Here is a 27,083-nt window from a genome sequence, read left to right as displayed (position 1 = left end):
CCTTTCTTGCAACGTATCAGGTAGACAATGTTGGCCGAGTTGCAAGAGTATTTACCATGTACCTGGTGGATGGTATTCTCACGTGTGATGATGGTGTCCATGTCGATGATCCGGCATGTCTTGCAGAGGTTGCTGTGACAGGGTTGTGTGGTATTGTGGTCACTGTTCTCCTGAAGACTGGGTAGTTTGCTGCGAACAATGGTCTGTTTGAGGTTGTGTGGTTGTCTGAAAGCAAGAAGTGGGGGTGTGGGGATGGCCCTGGCGAGATGTTCGTCTTCATCAATGATATGTTGAAGACTCCAGAGAAGATGTCAGTGTCCCCAAGGAGCCTCTATGTATGGAGTTTGGAAGATGTCCACAATCTGAGACCTGTTGAGGATGTATAAGTCATGGACACTCCCTGGGTATCTCACCCCAACCTTGGATGAGATTCATCATCCAAAGTGGTGGCCGGCGACTTCAGTGACACTGCCGATGCACGACAAAGTCCTTTTCCCCACAACCCTGGCTGCCAGGGTCTTCCTGCCTGACTCCAACCTCCTCCCCTGATCTGAGGGCACCTTGTCATTGTCCTGGAGCTGCACAGTCTGAGGAATAGCCACTGTTTGCCTCTCCATTCCAAGTATTTGCTTCAAATATTCCCTGTGTTAGCCATTCTCACCACTCTCTAGGTAACTACTTTGCTTTTGGAGAAGCCCAGCCATGGTACAGTCAAAATGAACAATTTGCAGAATCTGGAAAAACATTTAAAAAAAACAGAAATTTCATGCCATTAAAAAGATCAGCACTTTGATCTCTGTGACATTGCCTATCTGTCTAACCTGCATTTGTCCATTTTTTTTTGCAAAACCTCACTTACTGTACTGTCTGGAGACAATACACATCTCTTTAAACTGTGATCAGTGCTCCTTCCACTCACATTATCAGCCACTTCAGGTCTTGAACAGCAGGTTAGGTGTAAGGATTCGCATTCTAATCAGTAATCTCTAAACTGTCTGTGCTTTATATGCTCTGTCTGAGGCCAGAACTCTCCATTCACCTGACGAAGGGGCTAACCCCGAAAGCTTGTGAGTATATTATCAAATAAATAGGTTGGACTAAAACCTGGTGTTGTCAGACTTTTCACTTTGTCCATCTACCACAGAGCACTCAGCCATGCTTTTTCCCTCTCTGACTGACAATTCTCCCCAACACCAAAACCTGTACTCATCCAAAACTCTGCTGCCCCTCTTCAAACTCTTTCTAACACCTCCGCAAAGGCGTCTGGGATTTTTTTTTAACTGTATTAAAGACATTTTATAAATGTGAATTGTAAATAGCTACTGAAATTGTAAGTTGCTTGTGTTGCTCCACATATCATAATGTTAATGAAGTTCTGATTGTTCCTTGATTTTAACATTCATTGATAAAACCCGGTTGGATCTGTTAGCAATTGAATTTTGCTCAGCCTTCTTGTTTTGAACGTCATGGAGTGAATATTAAATACCAATTCTGTACTGACGATGGTTAGCACACTTACCACGCAACAGGATAGCTTGTTCGAGCTTGAGTAGAGCAATATCATAACCTTCAGTCACATCACTGTATTCCTCATGGATAATCAGCTTTTCAATTTTGTAGAACATGGTTGTTTTTGTAATATCTGATAACTTTGTTACACTAGCATATACCTTCCATTGGCTGAGATCTTCATTCCTGTTAAAGGTCCACATTAGAGTTTAGCAACAAATTTTAAAAGTATACCAGAATCAAAAGTGTCATATCAATGCCTGTGTATTATAACAAAGGCAAAAGGTACACTGGAAATTTGAAATAAAAACAAGTTTTGGAAATGGTCAGCAAATGTGGTAGAATCTGCAGAGTATGGAACCAATGGGTTGAATCGCACAGGAGTCTTAAAACTCCAACTTGAAGGTTAAAACTGAGCCACACTTACTAGAATGGAACCTGCTCAGCACTTTTACCACAGGCAGTCTCCTAATTAGTCTCCTGTAGACCCATCATCCAATTAAGGACTCCTAATGTCCCAATCATAAGAACATAAGAAATAGGAGCAGGAGTAGGCCATCTAGCCCTTCGAGCCTGCCCCGCCATTCAATAAGATCATGGCTGATCTACCATGGCTCAGTTTCACATTCCTGCCCTCTCCCCATAACCCTTAATCCCCTCTCTTATCAAAAACCCATCAACCCGCGTCTTAAAAATATTTAGCGAGGTAGCCTCCACCACTTTAACGGGCAGAGAATTCCAGAGATTCACCACCCTTTGAGTGAAGAAGTTCCTCCTCAACTCCGTTCTAAACCGTCCCCCCTTTATCTTGAGGCTGTGCCCCCTAGTCCTACTATCTTTTCTGAGCGGGAAGAGTCTCTCCACCTCTATCCTATCCATCCCATTCATCATCTTATGTGTCTCAATGAGATCTCCCCTCATTCTTCTAAACTCTAACGAGTACAAGCCTAGTTTATTCAGCCTCTCCTCATAGCTCAACCCCCTCAACTCCGGAATCAGCCTAGTAAACCTCCTCTGCACTCCCTCCAAGGCCAAAATATCCTTGCATAAGTGTGGCGACCAAAACTGCACACAGTACTCCAGCTGCGGCCTCACCAATGCCCTATACAGCTGCAGCAAGACCTCCCTACTTTTATATTCAATCCCCCTCGCTATGAAGGTCAGCATCCCATTAGCCTTCCTGACCACCTGTTGCACCTGCAGGCTGGGTTTTTGCGACTCAAGCACAAGGACCCCGAGGTCCCTCTGCACCGTCGCCTGCTGCAGTTTTTCGCCACGTCAGTAATAATCCTTCCTACATTATTCCTACCAAAGTGGACCACCTCGCACTTGCCAACATTAAATTCCATTTGCCAGTTCCTGGCTCATTCGCCCAGTCTATCTAGATCCTTCTGCAGACTCTCCACACCCTCCGCGCAATTTGCCGTTCCACCAATCTTGGTGTCATCAGCAAATTTCGACACCATACACTCGGTTCCCTCCTCCAGATCATCTATATAAATGGTAAATAGCTGAGGCCCCAGCACCGACCCCTGGGGCACTCCACTAGTCACCAACCGCCAATCCGAATAGCACCCATTAACCCTCAGTCTCTGCCTCCTATTTGACAACCAATCCTCTATCCACGCTAACACCCTACCCCCAACTCCATGCCCCCTTACGTTCTGCAATAACCTCTTGTGAGGTACCTTGTCAAACGCCTTCTGAAAATCAAGAAAGACCACATCCACCGGCTCTCCTCTATCTACCGCCCTAGACACATCCTCATAGAACTCCAATAAATTTGTCAGACATGACTTCCCCTTAACGAAACCGTGCTGCGTCTGCTCTATCAAGCAATTCCCCTCAAGATGCCTCGCTATTTCCTCCTTGATGACGGATTCTAACATTTTACCTACAACAGACGTTAAACTAACCGGCCTATAATTCCCTGCCTTTTGCCTGGCACCCTTCTTAAACAACAGCGTAACATTAGCCGTTTTCCAATCTTCCGGCACTTCCCCGGAATCCAGCGACGTTTGGAAAATAACCACCTAGGCATCCACTATCACCTCCGCCATTTCTTTCAGAACCCTCGGATGCATTCCATCCGGTCCTGGGGTCTTGTCCACAATCAGTCCCTCCAGTCTGTCGAGCACCGCCTCTCTAGTAACAATAATGTCATTGAGACCCTCCATTCCTACCAACTTTCCATCGCTAACACCCGGCAAATTATTCACGTCCTCCTCCGTGAAGACCGAAACAAAAAAGTTATTCAAGACCTCAGCCATTTCCCCGTCCCCTACCACTAAGTCCCCCCTCTCATCCTCTAAGGGTCCAACGTTCACCCTAGCCAGCCTCTTCATTTTTATATATTTATAAAAACTCTTGCTATCCTTTTTTATATTAAGCGCTAGCCCAGCTTCATAGTTTCTCCTACCCTTCTTTATCAACTTCTTTGTCAATCTTTGTTGACATTTAAACCTCTCCCAATCCTCTTCTCGCCCACTACTCTTAGCTACTCTAAACGCCTCCGCTTTTTATTTAACACTTTCCTTCACCTCCTTCGTTATCCACGGCTTATTACCGCTCCTCCTACGGTCCTTTTTAACCATTGGAATAAATTTCTGCTGAGCACCAAGAAAGATCTCCTTAAAGATCCTCCACTGCTCCTCAGCAGACCTACCTTCCAACGCGCTCCCCCAGTCAACATTCGCCAATTCTTCTCTCATCCTACCGTACTCCCCTTTGTTCAAACAAAGGACGCGTGTCCGGGAACCCACTTTCTCCTCCTCCATCTGCACCAGAAACTCCACCATACAATGATCACTCTCCCCAAGAGGATCCTTCACCACAAGCTCCCTAATTCTACCCACCTCATTAATCACAGGCTGGCAGCTTTGGCTCTGCCTCCAGGAAGGTGCTTGCTGTTGAAGAGATCTGAGGGCCAAGCAAGTAAAAATAAAAGTCACTGTGCTGAGGGTCAGAGGGCAAACCCCTCCAGGGGAGGTGACTGGGACTATGTGTGCCTTCCCTGCCCACTGCTCCTTCTTTGGTCTGTGAGCCCTACCCTCCTGGGTTGCCACCTCAATTTTAGTTGGCTGCCTCCCAACCTAGCAGAGTACCACACGGATGTCATCAAAATGTTGGTATCAATGTAACATAATTTTTTTAAATTGTAGAGCAGGCTCAACAGGCGGAATGGCCTCCTGCTCCTTGGAGAGGAGCAGATTGAGAAGAGATTTGATAGAGATATTTAAAAGCAAGAGGGATCTGGACTGAATAGATCAGTGGGAGGATGGAGAATGAGGGGGCACAGTTTTAAAGTAACTGGCAAAAGGGGAAATGGAGACATGAGGAGAAATATCGTTAGAATCTAGAATGCAATGTCTGAGCGTAATGGTGACAGGTTCAATCAAAGCATTCAAGAGAGAATTGGATTATATGAGATTATTAGCTGAAAGGGAAAAATGTGCAGGGCTATGGACTGAAGATGATGGATTGGCATGAGGCAAATTTCTCAAAAACACCTCATATGCATTCCGTGTAAGTATATAAACTATAAATAGAAATATATCAAAACAAGGAGGAGACTAGATGATATGAATTTGGCTACTTTTGGATTAAGCCTATTAAGGCTCCTCAGCCACAAAACCAACATCAAATTAATGTTATCAGATAGGGAGGCAACAAAGTGTCTGTTGTAGGAAATAGAAAGGTCAACTAGCGCATGAGGATTGAGACACATAACTAGACATCGTGAAAATTTTCATTCCTTGTGGCGAAGTTCATACCTTTGAAAGCAGTGAGCAGCTGTGATAACCCAATGACTGGCAATAATGGATCCACCACAGAAATGGCTGAATTTATTCCATTTGGCAAAATAGATAGACACTTGCCAAGGCCATTCACCAGGAACTGAGAAAAATCCACCAAAAACCCTGGCATTCAGTTGATTTGCTCGCCCACAACCTGAAAATAATTCAAACATAGCGTTTCTGCCATGCTTTGATAACTTATATTACTCAATAATATATGGATTTTTCTCTTTTTCTGTAAACTTCCTGTCAATTTTTCATTCACAAGTCCATATTTATGATAGAAGATGCCCATATAAACTGTCACACCACAGTTACTTCCATTCACCATTGATGGCATTGCAGCATCTCTCCCAACTCCTCAACCTGCATTGCAGAGAAGCACATAAGTTCAACTGGCATGATGTACTGGTACTGGAGGGGTTGCAGAGGAGTTTCACTTGGTTGATTCCAGAGTTGAGAGGATTGGCTTATGAGGAGAGACGGAGTCTGATTATGTCAGGTTTTTGCTTGACTAGCTCACCCAATTTTGAAACAAGCCCCCAGATGTTAGTAAGAAGGACTTCGCAAGGTTGACAGGGCTGAGTTTGCCATTATAGTTTACAGTGCCTGGGTCGATGCCGGGTAGCGCATCTGATTTCATTCCTTTGTGTTGTCTTTGTAATAGTTGATACAACTGAGTGGCTTGCTAGACCATTTCAGAGGGCATTTAAGAGTCAACCACATTGCCCTGGGCCTGGAGTCATATGTGGGCCAGACCACATGTGACTCCAGTAAGGACAGCAGGTTTTCTTCCCTAAAGGACTTCAGTGAACCAGTTGGATTTTTACAATTGACACTGGTTTCATGGTCACCAATAGATTTTAATTCCTCTTCCATTCAGTTTAATTTCCACCATCTGCCATGGAATTCAAACCCAACTCCCCAGAGGATTACCTGGGTCTCAGGATTACCAGTCCAGTGACAGTACCACTGCCTCTCTTTTTGTGTTAAAAACATGAGAAAGAACAGCAGTGCCCTGAATGCTACTAACCACCTGACAGTAGATTAGCATCATAATTACTACTGCTCTTAGCCCAATTGTACTAACTCATGTCTTCTGCATTAGAGGTATTGAACTTGGCACTATAGATTCCTTAACATGAGAGCTGTAAAAAGGATAATCTCTATTCTATATTGGTTTAGTAACAAACTGACATTAAAATCTTGTGTTGTTAACAAGGTAAGTAGTATGTGAAACTTTTCCCTGAAGTCACAAAACACAAATGCAAAACACAGAATATGTGTAAAAAGAAATACTATTAATAAACACCTCCTCCTTTCAGCGAGAAATCATTCACATTCAAAATGTTTTAGAGGTTCCTTACTTGTCAGTGCACAGAATTTGAAGTATCATATGGACAGTGTGAGGGAAGTTAAAAAAAGTTAAAAAGGAAGTTAAAGGAATCAAGTAGATAAGGTTGTTAAGAAGGCATACGGTGTCTTGGCGTTTATTGGTAGGGGGATTGAATTTAGGAGTCGCAGCGTCATGTTGCAACTGTACACAACTCTGGTGCGGCCGCACTTGGAGTACTGTGTGCAGTTCTGGTCCCCACATTACAGGAAGGATGTGGAGGCTTTGGAGAGGGTGCAGAGGAGGTTTACCAGGATGTTGCCTGGTATGCAGGGGAGGTCCTATGAGGAGAGACTGAGGGATTTGGGGTTGTTTTCACTGGAAAGAAGGCGGCTAAGAGGGGATCTTATAGAAACATATAAGATGATTAGAGGTTTAGATAGGGTGGATGGTGATAGCCTGTTTCCTCGGATGGAGAAATCTAGCACGAGGGGGCATGGCTTTAAATTAAGGGGGGGTAGTTATAGGACGGATGTCAGGGGCAGGTTCTTTACCCAGAGGGTGGTGAGGGACTGGAATGCCCTGCCTGCTGCAGTTGTAAATGCGCCTAGTTTGGGGGCGTTTAAGAGATTGGTGGATAGGTTTATGGACGAAAAAGGAGTGGTTTAGATTAGTGGGTCAATGTTTTTTTTTTAAAAATAAGACTGGTCGGCGCAACATTGTGGGCCGAAGGGCCTGTTCCGCGCTGTAATGTTCTATGTTCTATGTTCTATGTTCTATGAACAAAATGCTGAGCATATTAAATACTTACCTCCCTTTGAAGTGCACAGTCTCAAAGAAAAGCCAGAGATTGCACCAACAAACTTATTAATTCTGGATGGTAAACCAGTTTTGGACATTTGCAAAGAACAACTGCACCTAAAACAGGTAAAAATCATTAGCAATGTTCAATACTTCCAGTTCAACAATTACAGAGTCATAGAGTCATCCAGCTCAGAAAAGGTTCTTCAACCTATCGAGTCCGCGCCTACAATAACTACCACTAAATTTGAGCTGATCCCATTTTCCAGCTTTTGTCCCATACCCTTGAATATTATGATATTCCTAATGCTCATCCAAATTTTTATTACTGGTCGCAAGGTTTCCAGCCTCCACTACCTTCCCAAGCAATGCATTCCAGATTCCCACCACCCTCTGAGTGGTCTGAATCTCCTGCCCCTTGCCCTAAAACAATGCCCCCTCATGATTGTCCCCTCAACTGAGGGGAACAGCTGCTTCCTATTCACTCTGCCCAAACCCCTCATAATCTTATACACCTCAATCACGTCCCCCCTCAGCCTTCTTTATCCTAAAGAAAACAGTCCAAGCCTTCCAGTCTCTCCTTACAGCTCAAATGATCCATCTCAGGCAACATCCTGTGAACCTCCTCTGTACCCCTTCTAGTGCTATCATATCGTTCCTGTAGTGAGGTGACCAGAACTGCAGACAGTACTCCAGCTTGGCCAAACAGCTCCAACATTACTTCAACAGAAAATGCTGGCGAAACTCAGCAGGTTTGACAGCATCTGTGGAGAGACGATAGCAGCAGCATTTCGAGTCTGGATGACTCATCTGCAGTATTTTGCCTTTATTAAACTTTATCTCCTTGCTCTCATACTTTATAAAACGCATGTGTTCCATATGCCTTCTTTACTATCCTATTTGCCTGCTGTGCACCTTCAGGGATCTGGGAATAAGTACCCCAAGATCCATCTGGTCCTCTGAGCTTCCTAGTGCCTTGCCATTCATTAAATACTCCCTTGTCTTGTTACTTCTTTCATAGTGCATCACGTTGCACTTATCAGGGTTAAATACCACTTGTTGCTGCTCTGCCCATATGGCTAACTCATCTATACCTCCCTGCAGCTTACAACCTTCTTCACTATTAACCACTGTACCAATCTTGGTATCATCTACAAACTTGCTTATCATTCCCCCCACATTATCATCTATATCATTTACGTACATAACAAACAATAATGGTCCCAGCACTGAACTTTGTGATGCACCACAGGACACCTGCCTTAATTCACTCAAAGAGCCTTTTACCACCATTGTCTGTGTCCTATTACTAAGCCAGTTTTGGGTCCATCTCACCCAAATTGTGCTTCAAACTTCTCAATCAGTCCATCATGTGGGATCTTGTCAAAGGCTTTGTTAAAATCGATATAAATTACATCAACTGCAATTCTCTCATCCATGCACTCAATCACGTTTTCAAAAATTCCTCTCAAATTTATTACGCATGACCTCCCCCTGACAAAGCAATGCTGGCTATCTCTAATTAATCCATGCCTTTCCAAGTGGAGATGAATTCTCTCCTTCAGAACTTTCCCCAATAATTTCCCTACCACAGACGTGAGACTCACTGGTCTGTAATTTCCTGGTTCACCTCTACCACCCTTCTTGAAAAGTGCAGCCACATTAGCCACCCTCTAGTCCTCTGGCACTTTCCCTGTGATATGGAGATGCCAGCGTTGGACTGGGATAAACGCAATAAAAAGTCTCACTACACCAGTTAAAGTCCAACAGGTTTATTTGTAGCCACCACCTTTCAGAACTGGCTGTTCCTTCATTCTCCTTCCCACCTGATGAAGGAACAGCCAGTTCTGAAAGCTAGTGGCATTTGCTACAAATAAACCTGTTGGACTTTAACTTGATGTTGTGAGACTTCTTGTTGTGACTTCCCCTGTGGCCAGAGGGGAATTAAAAATTTGTGGTCAGAGCCCTTGCAATTTCCTGCCTTGCCTCTCATAGCAGCCTGGGATGCAATTCATCCAGGCCTGGGGATTTGTCCACTTCTAAGTCCATCAGAGCCTCCTCATTTCTTATGTCAGATTGTGCAAATTCCTCACAGTCCATCTCTGAATTCTGCACCTACGTTCATCTTTTCCTGAATGAAAACCGAAGAGAAATATCCATTTAGCGCCCTTCCAATGTCCAGTGGCTTCACATTAAGATTGCCTCCTTGATCTCTAATGTACCCTACTCTTTCCCTGATTAACATCTTCCTCTTAATGGATCTTAAGGACTTGCCTTATCTTGTTTGCAAGTTCTTTATCATGCCCCCTTTTTGCTTTTCTAATTACTTTCTTAAGTTCTCTCTTGCACTTCCTATATTTCTCTAGGGCTGCTGCTGAATTGCCCCCTTTGGATTAAAAAGTAAAATAAAATAATCATACGGTTCCTGGTCACATGTCTCTTTGTAGGTATAAAATTGACAACGGCTATGATATGTGCAAGTTTTCTGACATTCTACATAATTATTAACTTCTTTGACATGCAGTATCTCTCCTTCAAATGATTGGTTATGAAAAACATTGGATTGGCAATCTGTAAATAAAAACATGAAAATTATAACAATTAGGAAAGCAAAGTAATGCAAAATCCCAATTATCAATCAGTACATTAAGACTCACATTGGTAGCAGAGATTGCAATAAACAAGATGGCCATGGATGAAAAGTAATCTCTTTAACTGAAAAGAGGCAGATCTGTATTGATTCTGCAATTAGTGATTTATCTGAGTGTTCCTGTAATATTCATTATCTGAATGAATGAAATGTCTTTCAACATTACTCAGACATGTCATGGCCCAGAAGCAAGCAAGTCTCCTGGATGGCCTTCCTGGATGGAGCTCCATTGCTCCTCATAAGGCCATCATTTTAAGTGTTGGTTCAGGGTCTCTCCCCAGTCAGGGGCACAGAGGTGGAGGGATGTGGGGGCTAGCTGGAGTCGGGCCTGGAAACAATGGTGATGAGGAGGTGGGCAGAGCATGGGTTGCCCAACTCGGTCAAGCTTTAAACTGAAGTCCAATAAGGAGTTCTTGCTCTGAAGCAGGAAGTGAATGGATGCTTTGCAGTTGCGAGGAGGAGATATCAGATAACTGTAATAGTTGTCCAACTGCTTGCTAGCACTGCAAGAGATGGTCCATTATGGGCTTTCCCAAGGAAAATATAATCATTGCTGCTATCTATGCATTTTATAATAAAGGAGGCCCCTGTACTAAAGCTTCACAAGGAAGAACCATGGAGATGGCAGCACTTTGCAACTAACTTTTGCATTGACTCAGATTAGTTTAATGCTTTAGGGGATAACTGATGCAAACCGTATTTGCCAGTACCCTTTGTCCAGTCATCTATCCTCTTCCCAACAACCTCTCAGGGTGTGGCCATGCAACTGAGCCTCACAGCTGCACATTCTAGGTCAGAGCAGGATAATTCAGAGGGAGCAGGACAGCAAGGTTGTTTTGTGATCATGAGCACAACATTTCATCTGGGAGTGACTGGGACAAATTCCAGGCTGTAGCATTCACGCATCCTCATTTCCCACCCGTGCCAGCATGAAGCATTGATGAGATAGAGAATATATGGTTAGTGTATGGAAACAAACATGTCTGTATCAGATCAATCGAAGCTGGAAACCTTGCTTGCTTTTTCTTTTTCCAATTTTCATGCCAGAAAGTTTGAAAGAAAAGAAGTGGGGAAGGAGCCAGAAGAGTTGTGCTCAAATTCAGGGGCCAAGACCTCCAGATCTCCATTTTACCTTCCTTTGGCCAGCCAAGCCACCCACCAAGACCAAGAGGGCATGGCAGGAGATAGCTCCCACTCTGACCACAGCAAAAACATAAGAACATAAGAAATAGGAGCAGGAGTAGGCCATCTAGCCCTTCGAGCCTGCCCCGCCATTCAATAAGATCATGGCTGATCTGAAGTGGCTCAGTTCCACTTTCCCACTTTCTCCCCATAACCCTTAATTCCCTTGCCTACCAAAAACCTATCTACCCGTGTCTTAAATATATTTAGCAAGGTAGCCTCCACCACATCAACGGGCAGAGAATTCCAGAGATTCACCACCCTTTGAGTGAAGAAGTTCCTCCTCAACTCTGTTCTAAACTGCCCCCCCCTTTATCTTGAGGCTGTGCCCTCTAGTCCTGCTGTCCTTTCTGAGCGGGAAGAATCTCTCTACCTCTACCCTATCCATCCCCTTCATTAACTTATACGTCTCTATAAGATCCCCCCTCATCCTTCTAAACTCCAACGAGTACAAACCCAGTCTATTCAGCGTCTCATTAAAAAGTTCATTAAAAAGTTATGGACGTTCATGGATACATATTGGAAGAGGTTCTATGATCTGCTGTGCTCCAGCAAAGCGAGTTCTTCGGCACAAACAAACAGAGATTCACATGATAATTCACCTACAGACAGAGGTCTGGCCCATACCTCTATTATAGCAAGGAGACTTAAATGTCCAAAGCACTCCTGTATGTGCACATATTAAAGATGCTTGTGCTGCATTCACAGAGTCAAGATATTTGTCACCAGCAGCACTCTGTTTTAGCAATCTATGTTATATCTTCCTGGAAGATGTCCTAGACTGGGCTGTGCCTGTGAGCTTACAAACAATGGATAATGTGAGGGTAGTCAAGGTATCCGCACACTGGTTACTGAGGATAAAGAATCACTATAGCGGGTGCTAAAGGCACTGGTGGAGGTACTTTGGAATGGTGGAGGTGATGGTATTAGTTCATTAAACAGAAAGAGATCTTAATGTGAGAGCGAATGTGAAAGTTATGTTACATGATAAGGGCCTTGCCATTTTGGTTGTGCTATTATACTGATATAAAGGACCCATCCACTCATAAGCTGTCATCGAGTCATAGAGGTTTACAGCATGGAAACAGGCCCTTCAGCCCAACTTGTCCATGCCAACCTATTTTTTTAAAACCTCTAAGCTAGTCCCAATTGTCAGCATTTGGCCCATATCCCTCTATACCCATCTTACCCATGTAACTGCCTAAACGCTTTTTAAAAGACAAAATTGTGCCTGCCTCTACTACTATCTCTGGCAGCTTGTTCCAGACACTCACCACCCCCAGCGTGAAAAAATTGCACCTCTGGACCTTTTTGTATCTCTCCCCTCTCACCTTAAGCCTGTGCCCACTAGTTTTAGATTCCCCTACTTTTGAGAAAAGATATTGACTATGTAGCTGATTTATGCCCCTCATTATTTTATAGATCTCTATAAGATCACCCCTCAGCCTTCTATGCTCCAGAGAAAAAAGTCCCAGTCTATCCAGCCTCTCCTTATAACTCAAACCATCAAGTCCCAGTAGCGTCCTAATAAATCTCTTCTGCACTCTTCGTAGTTTAATAATATCCATTCTATAACAGGGTGACCAGAACTGTGCACAGTATTCCAAGTGTGGTCTTACCAATGTTTTGTACAACTTCAACAAATGTCCCAAGTCCAGTATTCAATGTTCTGACCAATGAAACAAAGCATGCTGAATGCCTTCTTCACCACTCTGTCCACCTGTGACTCCACTTTCAAGGAGTTATGAACATGTACCCCTAGATCTCTTTGTTCTGTAACTCTCCCCAGTGCCCTACCATTAACTGAGTAAATCCTGCCCTGGTTCCATCTACCAAAATGCAGCACCTCGCATTTATCTAAATTAAACTCCATCTGCAATTCATCACCCACTGGCCCAATTGATCAAGATCCTGTTGCAGTTGGAGATAACTTTCCTCACTGTCCACTATGCCACCAATCTTGGTGTCATCTGCAAACTTACTAACCATGCCTCCTATATTCTGATCCAAATCATTAATATAAATGACAAATAACAGTGGACCCAGCACCAATCCCTGAGGAACACCACTGGTCACAGGCCTCCAGTTTGAAAAATAACCCTCTACAACCACCCTCTGGCTTCTGTCATCAAGCCAATTTTGTATCCATTTAGATACCTCACCCCGGATCCCGTGAGATTTAACCTTGTGCAACAATTCATTGTGTGGTACTTTGTCAAAGGCTTTGCTAAAGTCCATGTAGACAACATCAACTGCACTGCCCTCATCTACTTTCTGGGTTACCCCTTCAAAAAACTCAATCAAATTTGCGGGACATGATTTTTCCACTCACAAAGCCATGCTAACTGTCCCTAATCAGTCCTTTCATCTCTAAATGCCTGTAAATCATATCTCATAAAACATCTTCCAACAACTTATCCACCGCAGAGGCTCACTGGTGTGTAGTTCCCAGGCTTTTCCCTGCAGCCCTTTTTAAACAAAGGTACAATCTTCAGTGACTGGTGCACAAGGACAGACAGGTCCCACTGCACACTCCCCTCTCCAAATTTACAGCCATTTTTCAATAACCTAAATCCAACCCCATTAAAGAGGAAGTCTCAACTCTGAAAGCTGTTGGGCGATGAAATGGCCAGCAGTGCTCTTGACCCAGCAGTACTGTTGGCAGCACCACTGCTAGGAATCTTGAAGAGGAGATGCCATTGATGCAGACTTTCAAGAAAGTTCAGGGTCTCACTGGACCCAGGCAGGCAGGCCTCCGCAAGTGTGATGCTGTGGTGGTGGTGGTGGTGGGGGGGGGGGGGGGGGGGGGGTGGGGGGCGGTGGCGAGGCGGTGCAGGAATGAGGAAGTGGGTAGGCGCAAAAGTGAAAACCTTGAGGGTCACCCTCCTAGCTCGGCCCCAATGCTGCCAGGTTGGCACCGGCCTCCTTCACCATGGGTGAAATTCATTAATTATTCACTTAAGAGCCTCAATAAGCCATGAGTGGGCAGGCTGTAAAATTCAGCCCTATATCATTTAGATCTGAAGTGTCTTCAATTAAAAGAAAATGTTAGACTGTAGACAATATGGTTCAAATTGTTGAGATACAAAATCCAGTCTCTAACCTTGGAAGAAAAACATGTAGAAACTAGTAAAAGATGGTGAATTTTACATACCAGGAATGTTTGAACAACTTCGAAGTGAGTAACCAGAGATGACATTTCTCAATGGTTTGGATACTGAAGGGACTCCCAGGTTTGTTTTCTTTAAATAACACACATGTCTGCAAAGAAATTGAAAATGAATATAAACTTCTTTTTAGTGTTTTCAATCAATATCTCACAACTTAAGACAAAGCCAGGTTAAAGGCTGAAACTTTCAATTACTGGTATAAGATCATGAGAGGGATGGATAGGGTGAATGCATTCAGTCTTTTTCCCAGGACTGGGGAATCAAGAACTAGAGGCCATAGGTTTAAGTTAAAAGGGGAAAGAATTGATGGGAACCTGAGGAGAAATGTTTTTACACCGAGGGCAGAACGTATGTGGAATGAGTTGCCGGAGGAAGTGATTGAGGGAGGGACACTGACAACATTTAAAAGGCATTTGAACATATACATGGATAGGAAAGGTTTAGAGGGATATGGGCCAAATGCAGGCAAATGCGGCCAGCTTAGATGGGATTTTTGGTTGGCATAGATCAGTTTGGGCCAAAGGTCCGTGCCGTAGATTCTATGATTCAATGATAGAGTTGGCAAGGGATGTGTTGTGAATCAGAAATCATTTTCCTGAAAGGCAGCACTCAATCCTGCTGCCTGTGGAACATATTTTTAAAAGTCGGGTACATGGGAGTGGGCTCTTTGTGGAACTTGTTAACAGGCTAGCAAGGCAAGGTAGCAATTTTCAAAGCTGAAGCTGCTGAACCCAAATGTCTGATGAATGACATTGCACAGTTGTTAGATTCAAAGAGGATCTATTTTAATATCTATTTAGAATACATTGTAAAATTTTGGGAGCTTGTTGTTCTTGCACTGGATCATGTGTTTTAATGTTACTGTTTGGTCACTCAGTGAGACTGTTGGCCCTTCAAGGTACAGCCTGCTCTCTTCTTCAATACAGCAGCAGCCCCTATCATTGCTGCCATATGTGTTTTCCCTTCATGCTCTGCAGGCATTTCCTGCTTTCTGGATACATACAATGCCAACAATTGGACACTGAGCTCACCTCTGGCCCAATTAGACTATTTTCATTTCAAGATATTGCCACATTGCGTGTCCAGGACCCAGAAATTATGCAGGTGTCAGGTTCCTGACCTGAATTTGAAAGGTCAACCCATTGGCCGGAATTTTACCAGCATACCCACCCCAACTCCAGGAGTGGGCGAGGGTCAGAAAATGGCATTCTTCGTTGGCCTTGAGTGGGATTGTACGAACCTCGGGTGGGTGTGCCAGTAAAACTCCATCCAATGTGAAAAAAAAGTCATCTCCAAAGTTAGCTACAGAGCCTCATTCTGACATTTTCAATGTTGCTTCTACATTTTTCTCAATGTGTGCTGCTCTGTATCCTACTCTGATTTCCCACCCATCTAAGTTCTGTGACATCTATGACTGCATGTGTTCTAAGATGATTCATGTTCAGCATGCAATCTAATCGTGTCCAAGACATTGCCAGCTCAAGCAAGAGCAAACCTTGAATGGAACTAAAATATCCATGTACAAATCTTTGAACACCTAAGAAAATTTGAGGTCGTTTCTAATGGCTGAATCAAATCTTCCTAGTGGGGTTGTTTCGGATGGAATCAAAAAGCTGTACACCCACAGGCCACAATCCCCCAGTGACAATATCCACACCCATCTCACAGTCAGCTAGCAATGGTGTATGCACCAATAGTAATTGGTTTACCAAAATCATTGCTGCCCATCAAGGGTGTAGGCCACTGTTATCTATTCACACAACTAGCTTTATGTACACTTGACTGCATTAACAATTTTATTTAATGTTATTTATCAAATCAGTCATTAGACAAAGAAATCTAACAGATTATATTACATGGCACTTCAGTGTGAGACTGAGCAAGTGCTGCACATTTTAATGATGAACATCACAGCACCATAGATGTCAGTCTTCAGCCAATTCACTCCATGCGATATTAAGCAATGGCTGAAAACACTAGATATAGGAAAGGTTACAGGCCCTGACAATGCCTTACCTGTAGTGCTGAATAATTGTGCTCCAAGACAAGAAACACCTCTAGTCAAGCTGTTCCAATACAGCTACAACACTGGCATCTACCCAACAATGTGGAATATTGCCCTGTATGTCCGTTCCACAAAAAGCATGACAAACCTAATCCAGCCCCTGCCAACTTTCAATCATCAGCAAGGTGATGGAAGTGTTACAAGGTGGCACTTACTCACAAAAAACCTCCGTATTGTTATTTCAAATCTGCTAAGGCCACTCGTCTTTAAACCTCATTGTAGCCTTAGTCTAAAGACAGGCAAAAATTAAAAAGGTGAATTTAAAAGGGGAGGTGAGAAATACTGCTGTTAGCCTCAAGGCAACCTTTTACCAAACATGGCATCAATGAGCCCTCACAAAATTTAAGTCAATGGAAATCAGGGGAAAACCTTCCAGTGAGTGAAGTCATACCTGGCACAGAGACAGTTATAGTTCGTGGAAGCCAATCATTACACTTATAGGATTTTGCTGCAGGAGTTACTCAGGGTACTGTCCTAGGCCCAACCACCTTTGCAATGACAATTCTTCTGACATAAGGTCCAAAGTGGAAATGTTCACTGATAATTATACAGTTGTTTCCTGTGATTGGGAGGATGCAAACCAAGCATAGATATTGAACATTACAGTGCAGTACAGGCCCTTCGGCCCTTGATGTCGTGCCGACCAGTAGAACCAATCTATTGACCCGCTAACCTAAACTATTCCAATATTATCCATATGTTTATCCAATGACCATTTGAACGCCCTTAAAGTTGGCGAGTCCACTACTGCTGCAGGCAGGGCATTCCACGCCCTTACTACCCTCTGAGTAAAGAACCTACTTCTGACATCCGTCCTATAATTACCACCCCTTAATTTAAAGCTATGTCCCCTCGTGTTAGCCACCACCATCCGAGGAAAAAGGCTTTCACTGTCCACCCTATCTAATCCCCTGATCATCTTGTATGCCTCAATTAAGTCACCTCTTAACCTTCATCTCTCTAACAAAAACAACCTCAAGTCCCTCAGCCTTTCCTCATAAGACCTTCCCACCATACCAGGCAACATCCTGGTAAATCTCCTCTGCACCCTTTCCAGCACTTGCACATCTTTCTTTTAAGCAGGCATGGCTGTAAGTCTCAAAATCAGTCAGAGCAAGAGGGTGTTCATTAGAATATGGAAGTAATGCCACAAGAACTTCAATGACCTCACATGGGCAGGGAAGGTGAGTGGTGTAACACTCAGGTGCCAATTCCTGGAAGCTGAATTCCCCAATATTCTGCTCCAAAACCTGTCTGACGTCTACAGCTCCACTCATCCTTTTTTCTCTGGAGGTACCTCCTCGCCTACCATCTGAACAGCCACTCACACTTAGTCTTATCTTTCTGCTGCTGTCTCACACTTATCTTTGTTGTCATTGCATCCTTCCTACAAAATTAATTTTTCATTTTCATTACTCTGCTTTCTCTCCTTGCAGAAGAAAGCACAAAACAGCAGGGAGCAACAAATGACTGGGGTTAATTTTACAGTTGTTGGCATCCTGACTGCTGTGGAGGAGTAGCCTTTGAAGATTGGCAGCAATGCAGATTCCAGGGGCATAGACCATTGTGAAATGGCAATCACCCCACATATCTGTTCACAGAATTTGATGTCACACTGCCACTTGACACGTGAGAGTCATTCATATTGAAGAGGGTCACCAACAACTAAAATGTCAAGATGTGAACAATGATGACTTTAAATCTTTTTCTTATGTTATTTCTAATTCATGTCTTTCATCTCACGGGGGGTAGGAGCTGAAGAGGGAAAAAGTCTGAGGAGTCCTCAGAGGAGGAAACAGACTCTGAGGAAGCACCATTACAGGATTCGTGCACCCTCCACCGGCACAGATACACAAAGCTCGGTGGGATTCCAATAGAGATGGGTATGTTGTCACATGACAAGCCACATACCACAAGTCAGCAAGGAATAGGTGCTGGGGACATGAACAGTAGTAGATAGTTCCCATCAGGCGTGCACAGGACACCCCCAACTCTAGTGGATGCTGAGGCTGAACCTCACAAGTCATTCAAGCTGTTTCTTCAGGAGCAGCAACATAAATGTGTGGTTCTGTCAGCACTTCCATAGGTAATGTGTACCTTTGAAGGAAAACAGCAAGACCCCATCTCTACAATGATGTCTCAGGTGTTCACACCTTCATGGAAAGTATAGCCAACCTCTGATACAGTGGGCAGCCAAATGTTTGTCTTCCCTCATCAATGGTCATTCTGCCACTTTAAACAAGATGAGGGAGGTTCCATCTCAGGCATTCGGTGTCTGACTGGAATGCTCTCCAGCAGATGAGAAATGACAGGGTTGATGGAGAAAGGGAAGGTTGAAGAAGAGACACCTCTCAAAGAATCCAAATTCTCAGTGTTTACCCCACCTGCCTCAGCCACATACTCCATCCTATCCTGGTAGCAGAGTCTGCCCCTCAGTTAATAAAAGTCTGAACTTTAAATCACATGCAGCTTCCTTCAGGTAATGCCAAGAACCTGAGTCTGTCCAGGAGGCTGGGCTGGTTTGGCTCTCACCACTCCAAGTGTCACCATGTCTGCTGCCTGTGATGATTCACCTGAGCGTTTATAACAATGCCGATATTGTGACATTGAGGTAAATTCCAGTGAATCAAGTTTTTTCTTTGAACTCTTCATTATCATATCATCTCCAGTGTTGTGTCCTACATTTCAAAAAAAATTAATCCTCATATAAACGGCATCACTTTCTTTCTTCATAGATGTTTCCTGACCTGCACCAATTTGCCAACCTTCTTGCGTCCCAGACTACTCCCCATAAGGGCTGATAAAATTAAAATCGTTAACTCTGTTTTTCTCCATAGATGCTGCCTGACTTGTTGAACATTTCCAGCATTTTCTGTCTCTATTTCAGATTTCCAGCTTTAAAATAATGGTCACTTGGTCAAAGCAAAACTTAGATTTTTTTGTTTAAAACAAAGACTTACTTCCTAGAGTCCTTTTTCCATTTGCTTCTCAGGTATGTAAAAAACAAGCAATTGGGATAATATGTGCAAATCATCTGGCATGTCTCAGCATTGGGAGCCAGTACCCAAGTTATATCATCTCCAGGAAAATCAACATCAAGCAAAAGTTCCCTCTTGCAAACTGTAGATAAGATAAAATGAAAAAAACTTGAATGCATTGCAGAAATTTTACAACATTTTAAATCTTCAGATGGAAAGAACTGTGGGTGATGATTTCTTCTGTGTGCTCTGTCCAATGAACAATCCATTTATAAAGATTAGTCTTACTATTTTGTTACAGTAAGAAGTCTCACAACACCAAGTTAAAGTCCAACAGGTTTATTTGGATTCACGAGCTTTCGGGGAGCTGTTCCTGCCTCAGATGAGACTCAGCAGCATTCCGCGAGCTCATGATTCCAAATAAACCAAATAAACTTCAACCTGGTGTCGTGAGACTTCTTCCTGTGCCCTCTCCAGTCCAACGCCAGCATCGACACATCATGGGTATTTTGTTATTCATAGCGCAGAGAGAACTTGCTCCCAATTCTGTGCATGATAAAGTATTAACAGCCATCTGGTCCATCTCCAACACTGTGGATAGCTGGCAATAGCCCAGTCTGCTCAGGAATTTCTCACTGTTAGCAGTAACCCAAAAGTTTAATTGTTCTCACCATTCATCAAAGTGACAACTGTTGCTGTGCGAGTCTGTGGCTATCAGCTACTTGTCAGTAATTTGTTGAAGTCATGCTCTACGTACCTCATGCAGAAGGTTTGTCAGCGCAGTCTTGAGGTTTTTTTTTAATCTTTTGTATTATTATTGTCAGAGAGGCAAACAGCAGGTTTTAGAAAGCTGACATGAAGTGCACCACTTATAAGCAATTTTACTGTGTCAAATGATTGTCATGACTTCAGGTACATGTTTGATGTACCTAAAAAGCAGACTAGCAGTGAAAGGGAAGGAGTGCACCCATTTAAAAATTAAAAGGATAGCAACATTAAGGTGCTCTAATGAGTGAAATCTGAACAATGGAAACTGCTGTGCATATCTGACATGCTTGAAAATGTAGAATAAAATACCTGCTCACTTGAGTTGGGGACTTTGAACACTTGTTGATCCTGCTCTCTCGAAAATACACAGGGATACAAATCCATCTTTTATGCCTGTAGTTATCATGAATCCTACCTCTGTAATAAAGCTTTTAGGAATCTGTCCTATTAGATATTTACGTGGTTTATATTACATTTTGTTTGATCATGCTCTTGTGAAGCATCTTGGGATGTTTTATTATGTCAAAGGCACTATATAAATGTTGTTGCCCTGATTATAAATAGAGGGGAATTCTGCTTTAAATATCGACAGTCCAATAAATATCGCAATCAAGCCTGATCACTTCCTTACTCAGCACTAACAGTTGTAGCTTTGTCTAGTTGGATTACCAGAGCAAAGGAATATTTATGCACGTTTGTGAAGGCTTCACCCTCTTAACTTTGACTCTCCGTAGAATCCATAGAACCTCTACAGTTCTGAAGGAGGCCAGTGGTCGAGTCTAAACTGACCACAATCCACCCAGGCCCTATTCCCGTGACCCCACACATTCAACCTGCTAATCCCCCTGATACTAAGGAGTAATTTAGCATGACCAATCAACCTACCCTGCACATCTTTGGACTGTGGAGGAAACCGGAGCACCCGGAGGGAACCCATGCAGACACGGAGAGAATGTGCAAACTTCACACAGACAACAGCCCAAGGACAGAATTAAACCTGGGACCCAGGCCTATGAGGCTGCAGTGCTAACCACTGTGCCAACATACCACCCAATGTGCCATCTCTCGCCTGAGATGTGGTGATCCTCAGGTTAAATTGCCACCAGTCAGCTCTCCCCTTCAAACAGGAGAGGAACTATGGTCATCTGGGACTACAGTAACTTTATCTTTTTTACTAGCAGTTGAATACTGTCCAGCAAAGCTCACTAAACAGCACATCCTGGTTGATTTTCCCCAAGAAGACTCATGCTAACTATGACACATTCACTGCTATTTCAAATCAAACTTGAAACCTCCACAGTGGCTCAGCATTCACATTTAACATGGCATCACCCGATGAAGCCACAAGCTGCATTTCAATGAGGAATTGAGGCTATGTCTCAATTTCTAACCTTTCTCAAAGACAGTCTTACTCTTACATCAATAATGCAATTGCTCTACTTGTCCAATATTTCTGAAATGTCCAACATATCAAATAATAATTTAATGAGTAAAATTGAAGGCCGGTCGAGTTAATTCAGCTGTTCCAAATAAACCTTTTTATACAGAGCAGTATTTTTTAAGATCAACTCCTTTACCTGAAGCAGTTAATCCACACTCCTTTAAGGAAAATCCAGATACAACATGGTCAAGAATATTAATTCTTGGTGGAATCCCTTTGTCACTCTTTTTCAGGTAGCAGACTTGACTAAAGGGGGCAAAATGAACAGGCATAAATATTCCTTTGTTGTGGCAATCCAACTCGACAAAGATACAACTCCACATTTGAACAGACTTTTTCAGCTTATTGTACTGCTGCCTTTGTAGCTTGCTGCTAAATCTATATTGTTGCACATAGCTATGTGCATTCTGCTTCTTGGCTAAATGTGATCATATAAAAACAAATTCAGAATTCTGACCAAGAACAGTCAATTTTAAAGTTTTTATGTTTAGATTTATAAATACATGAACCTACCGTTGAATAAAATTCTGGTAATCTTGTGTTACATAAGTGAAGAACTGGCAATGGCGATCTGCTGTACACTCCTTTTGACAATCCTGGTGATTTTTTACATCAACTGTACGGAAGTCATTCCCCAGAAAATCCAATCCTTCATAGACACTGGAAGCACAGGCTGTAAAATAACTTTAAAATTAATTCAAATATACACTGTAAAACTCTCAGTTTATGTCTCTAATGATGTGCTACAAAAACCTCATCGATTAAATAGACAAATAAAACTGCAAATCCATCAGTTTTTCAAAAGTTAAAGTTGAGTAATGATCCCATTCTGGTGCCATTTCCATGGTATTCCAATTTCATTGGACTGATTCATTACATAGATTCAACTAAACATAGAAATATACAAAATAGAAGCAGGAGTCGACCATTCAGCCCTTCGAGCCTGCTCTGTCTTTCATTTTGATCAAAGCTGATCATCAAATACAATATCCTGATCCCTCCTTCTCCCCATATTGCTTGATCCTGACTCACAGACCACAATCAGTAAGGATAGGCAACAACACCTCCTTTTCGATCATCCTCAACACCGGTGCCCCATAAGGCTGTGTTCTCAGTCCCTTACTGTACTCCCGGTACACCTATGACCGTGTGGCCAAATTCCCCTCCAATTTAATTTTCAAGTTTGCTGACGACACCACCGTAGTGGGTCGGATTTCAAACAATGGCAGGACAGAGTACAGGAATGAGATAGAGAATCTGGTGAACTGATGCAGCGACAATAATCTCTCCCTCAATGTCAACAAAACAAAGGAGATTGTCATTGACATCAGGAAACGCAAAGCAAAACATGCCCCTCCCCTCTCAACAGGGACGAAGTAGAAAGGATCAAGAGCTTCAAGTTTTTACATGTCCAGATCACCAAAAGTCTGTCCTGGTCCCCCCATGCCATCACTATAGTTAAGAAAGCCTACCAACAAGCTCTACTTTCTCAGAAAACAAAGGAAATTTGGCATGTCAGCTACGACTCTCACCAACTTTTACAGATGCACCATAGAAAGCATTCTTTCTGGTTGTATCATAGCTTGGATGGCTCCTGCTCTGCCCAAGACTGCAAGAAACCACAAAAGGTCTTGAGTGCAGCGCAATCCATCACACAAACCAGCCTCCATCCATTGACTCTGTCTACACTTCCCGCTGCTTCAGCAAAACAGCCAGCATAATTAAGGACCCCATGCACTCTGAATATTCTCTCTTCCACATTCTTCCTTTGGAAAAAGATACAAAAGTCTAAGGTCACATACCAACCAACTCAAGAACAGCTTCTTCCCTGCTGCTGTCAGACTTTTGAATGGACTTACCTTGCATTAAGTTGATCCTTCTCCACACCCTAGCTATGACCGTAACACTACATTCTGCACTCTCTCATTTCCTTTTCTATAAACGGTATGCTTTGACTGTACAGCTTGCAAAAAACAATACTTTTTACTGTATGTTAATACATGTGACAATAATAAATCAAATCAAATCAAATCCCTTTAGCCCCAAGAGCCATATCAAATTTCTTCTTGAAATCACACAACATTTTGGCCTCAACTACTTTCTGTGGTAGTGAATTCCACACATTCACACATAGGTGAAGAAATTTCTCCTCAACTCAGTTCCAAAAGGTTTAATCCTTATCCTCAAACTATGACACCTGATTCTGCACTCTCTCAGCATTGGGAACATAATTTCTGAATCTATCCTGTCTAACAGTGTTAGAATTTTATAAGTTTCTATGAGATCCCCTCTCACTCCTCTAAATTCCAATGAATATAATTCTAGCCAATTTAGTCTCTCCTCATGCGACAGACCTGCCACCCCAGAAATGTTTGTGCTGTAATTTTCTATTGTTCTAAATCAGTCTGGTAAACCTTTGCTGCACTCCCTCCATAGCAAGGAAATCCTTCCTCAGAACTGTAGGTTATTCATATAGTTGATGTCAATAAGGTTTACAATAACTGATGAAATTGGGTATCAGGACCAATTATATTTCAGTGAATAAATTAGATTCTTACTCTTGTTTACTGACAGTTTCTGACTACATTCTTGTTATTGGTTATGAATGGAGCATCCTTCACACCATTTATATGTCTATATAAACTCCTTACATCAGCTCTTATTCCTATCTATAAGGAATTTATTTCCTGTTGGCAGTTTTTCCATTATAAAGTCCACTACTCACTCTAACAGTTCATGTAAAACTGTCACAACTAATAACACACATGTATCAGTAATGATGCTGTAGGGAATTTGATTTTTATCTTACTGCTCATCAGAAGGAGGATGGAGGAGAGATTAGCATTTAGGGAAGGTGGCATCTTCACTCATGAGTGCCTATGCCTCCAGCAGGTATTCCCATTGTACATGGGCTGCTCAAGTGAAAAGTTATCATCCCCGCCCCCACCACACCCACACCATGTTGTGGGACACCCATCACATGTTGTGGACCCTGCCCGCCATTGGTTAAATACTAGTACTGGCTGGTCGAGGCCCTCAAACAGGATTGAATGTGTGAGGCTGAAATGAAGCAGCTTAAATTTGCAACTGGATGTTAGAATTGATGGTAAATGAGTGGTGGGGGTAAGTGAATTAAAGTGGTAGTGCAGGTGGTAGTCTTTGAAGATGCATTTGCTGACCTTAACCATCCATTTGTGGCCATTGGACTTCCTGCTGGTTTGCTGCATGGTCCTTGGGGCCAGAATCTGGATATTGATTCCTTGGTCATTGGTATCCATCATCTTTAGAGGCTGTTCTTTGAGTGCACCTGACTACTCAAAAAAGCATGAAGTATGACTTCTCTCCTCCTGCAACCTCCATGATAAAGGAGCCCCATGAACCAAGGAGCCAGATCTATTGGGTAGCTCCTATTTCACCCAGTGTCAGTACAGACAGTCAGCAACAGCTTCCTTCCATTGAGCGCACCTTCCTATTAAGAGGGACTGACTGCCTTTAAGAGCAGCGTTCTAACCGGTCCCTATGCACACAGCTTTGTCCCCTGTTCAATGCTCAGCCATCTGGCAGCATGGGCCTTGCTGAACCAAACACAGTAATGCTGCCTGATCCAACAGGAACAAGCATGGACCAATCATGAATTGTGGCCCCCATATCAAAAAATGGTTGCCAACAGGCTTTGATTCATTGAGGTACTCTTAAGTAATGATATAAAACTAAAATGCTAAATGTGACTTTTAATTTGTGCACTTACGAGTTATTAGATTCACACACAATTTGAGGGAAAATCCAGACACAACGTTCTGTAACTGTACTTTTCTTGATGGTTTTCCAGTACTAGTTTCCTTTAAGTAACAGTAAAATCTGGAAAATGTTCAGATTTAAATGATAATGTGAACCAAAATACTGCAATCCATTGACAGTTATATTTCAACCAAATAAATATACACCACTGTAATTGAATTGTAAATGCAAGCTGGGATTTTCCAGCCCCTCTGTGGGGGTTTTTCAGTGGTGGAAGCAGCTTAACATTGGCAGCCGATGGGATCTTCCAGTCCTGCCAAGTCAACAGCCATTTGCATTGATGGCCTGCCGCGCTGGCAGGTGACCCAACACAGAGGGACACCTTCGGCAGAACTGGATGGTCCTGCTGGTGGGAACAGCCAGAAAACTCACATACACACAGGGTGGGGTAGGTGTGGGAAGATGTGGCGGCGCAGGCTCGTTGGGCCGAAGGGCCTGTTTCCCTTGCTGGGATGTTCTTTGTTCTTTGTAAAACCCTGCCCATAGGCTTATTAATGGCTTGTGCACAAAAGAAATTCTCTCCTTATTCAGTAGTGCTCTGTAGGTGAGATCAATATGATGAAGTGCATACAGTTTGTCAACGAGAGGCAATGCAGGAATAAGTGCTGCCTTATTTAGGAAATCGTATTTTGTCTTTTTTATTCTTTTATGGTACTTGGGCATCACTAGCAAGGCCGACATTTGTTGCCCACTGGGTAGCTCGCTGGGCCATTTCGGAGGGCAGTTAAAGGTCACTGCTGCGGGGCACGGCTAATAACAGCAGGTTTCCTTCCCTAAAAGATATCACTGAACCAGATGAATCTTTATGACAATCAATACATTTCAAGGTCACCATTACTGAGGCTAAATTTATATTCCAGACTTATTAACTGAATTCAAACTCTACCAGCTGCTGTGCTGGGATTTTAACCCATATCCCCAGAGCATTAGCCTGGGCCCCTGGATTACTAATCAAACATTACCACTACATTACCATCTTCCCTCATACAAAATGATGCCCAATTGGTGGAAGAATATTTATTGCTGTCTTTTCCACAGTCGGATGGATTTTTGTAAAAATTAAGTAAGAATCCAGATCACCAACAACCTGTCCTGCTCCCCCCATGCCGACACTATAGTTAAGAAAGCCCTCCGACGCCTTTACTTTCTCAGAAGACTAAGGAAACTTAGCATGTCAGCTACGGCTCTCACCAACTTCTACAGATGTACATAGAATGCATTCTTTCTGGTTGTATCACAGGTTGGTATGGCTCCTGCTCTGCCCAAGACCGCAAGAAACTACAAAAGGTTGTGAATGTAGCCCAATCCATCACACAAACCAGCCTCCTTGTTTGACTCTGTCTACATTTCCTACCGCCTCGGCAAAGCAGCCAGCATAATTAAGGACCCCATTAATTAAGGACATTCTCTCTTCCACCTTCTACCAAGAGGAAAAGGATACAAAAGTGTGAGATCACGTACCAACCAACTCAAGAACAACTTCTTCCCTGCTGCCATCAGACTTTTGAATGGACCTACCTTGTATTAAGTTGACCTTTCTCTACACCCAAGCTATAACTGTAACACTGCATTCTGTACCCTCTCATATCCT

The 27,083-nt window shown here is 43.0% G+C and overlaps 1 protein-coding gene across 1 annotated transcript in view; it reads right to left on the bottom strand.

The window, feature by feature from the left end:
* Window positions 1–26,204, bottom strand: part of LOC145349762 (coagulation factor XI-like) — a 32,558-nt gene extending 6,354 nt beyond the window's left edge. Inside the window, exons 1-7 of the mRNA XM_080198739.1 lie at window positions 26,159–26,204; window positions 22,208–22,367; window positions 21,831–21,940; window positions 19,468–19,627; window positions 7,451–7,557; window positions 5,283–5,460; window positions 1,520–1,695 (exon numbers count right to left, since the gene is read on the bottom strand). Of these exons, the coding sequence (XP_080054865.1) occupies window positions 1,520–1,695; window positions 5,283–5,460; window positions 7,451–7,557; window positions 19,468–19,627; window positions 21,831–21,940; window positions 22,208–22,367; window positions 26,159–26,204 (937 nt within the window). The remainder of the gene's footprint in view (window positions 1–1,519; window positions 1,696–5,282; window positions 5,461–7,450; window positions 7,558–19,467; window positions 19,628–21,830; window positions 21,941–22,207; window positions 22,368–26,158) is intronic.
* Between the last annotated feature and the right edge of the window lie 879 nt (window positions 26,205–27,083).

Source organism: Carcharhinus amblyrhynchos, chromosome 1 (genome assembly GCF_965287045.1).
Source record: "Carcharhinus amblyrhynchos chromosome 1, sCarAmb.v2.hapA, whole genome shotgun sequence".
NCBI classification, from domain to species: domain Eukaryota; kingdom Metazoa; phylum Chordata; class Chondrichthyes; order Carcharhiniformes; family Carcharhinidae; genus Carcharhinus; species Carcharhinus amblyrhynchos.
This window is presented reverse-complemented; position numbering and strand designations above follow the sequence as displayed.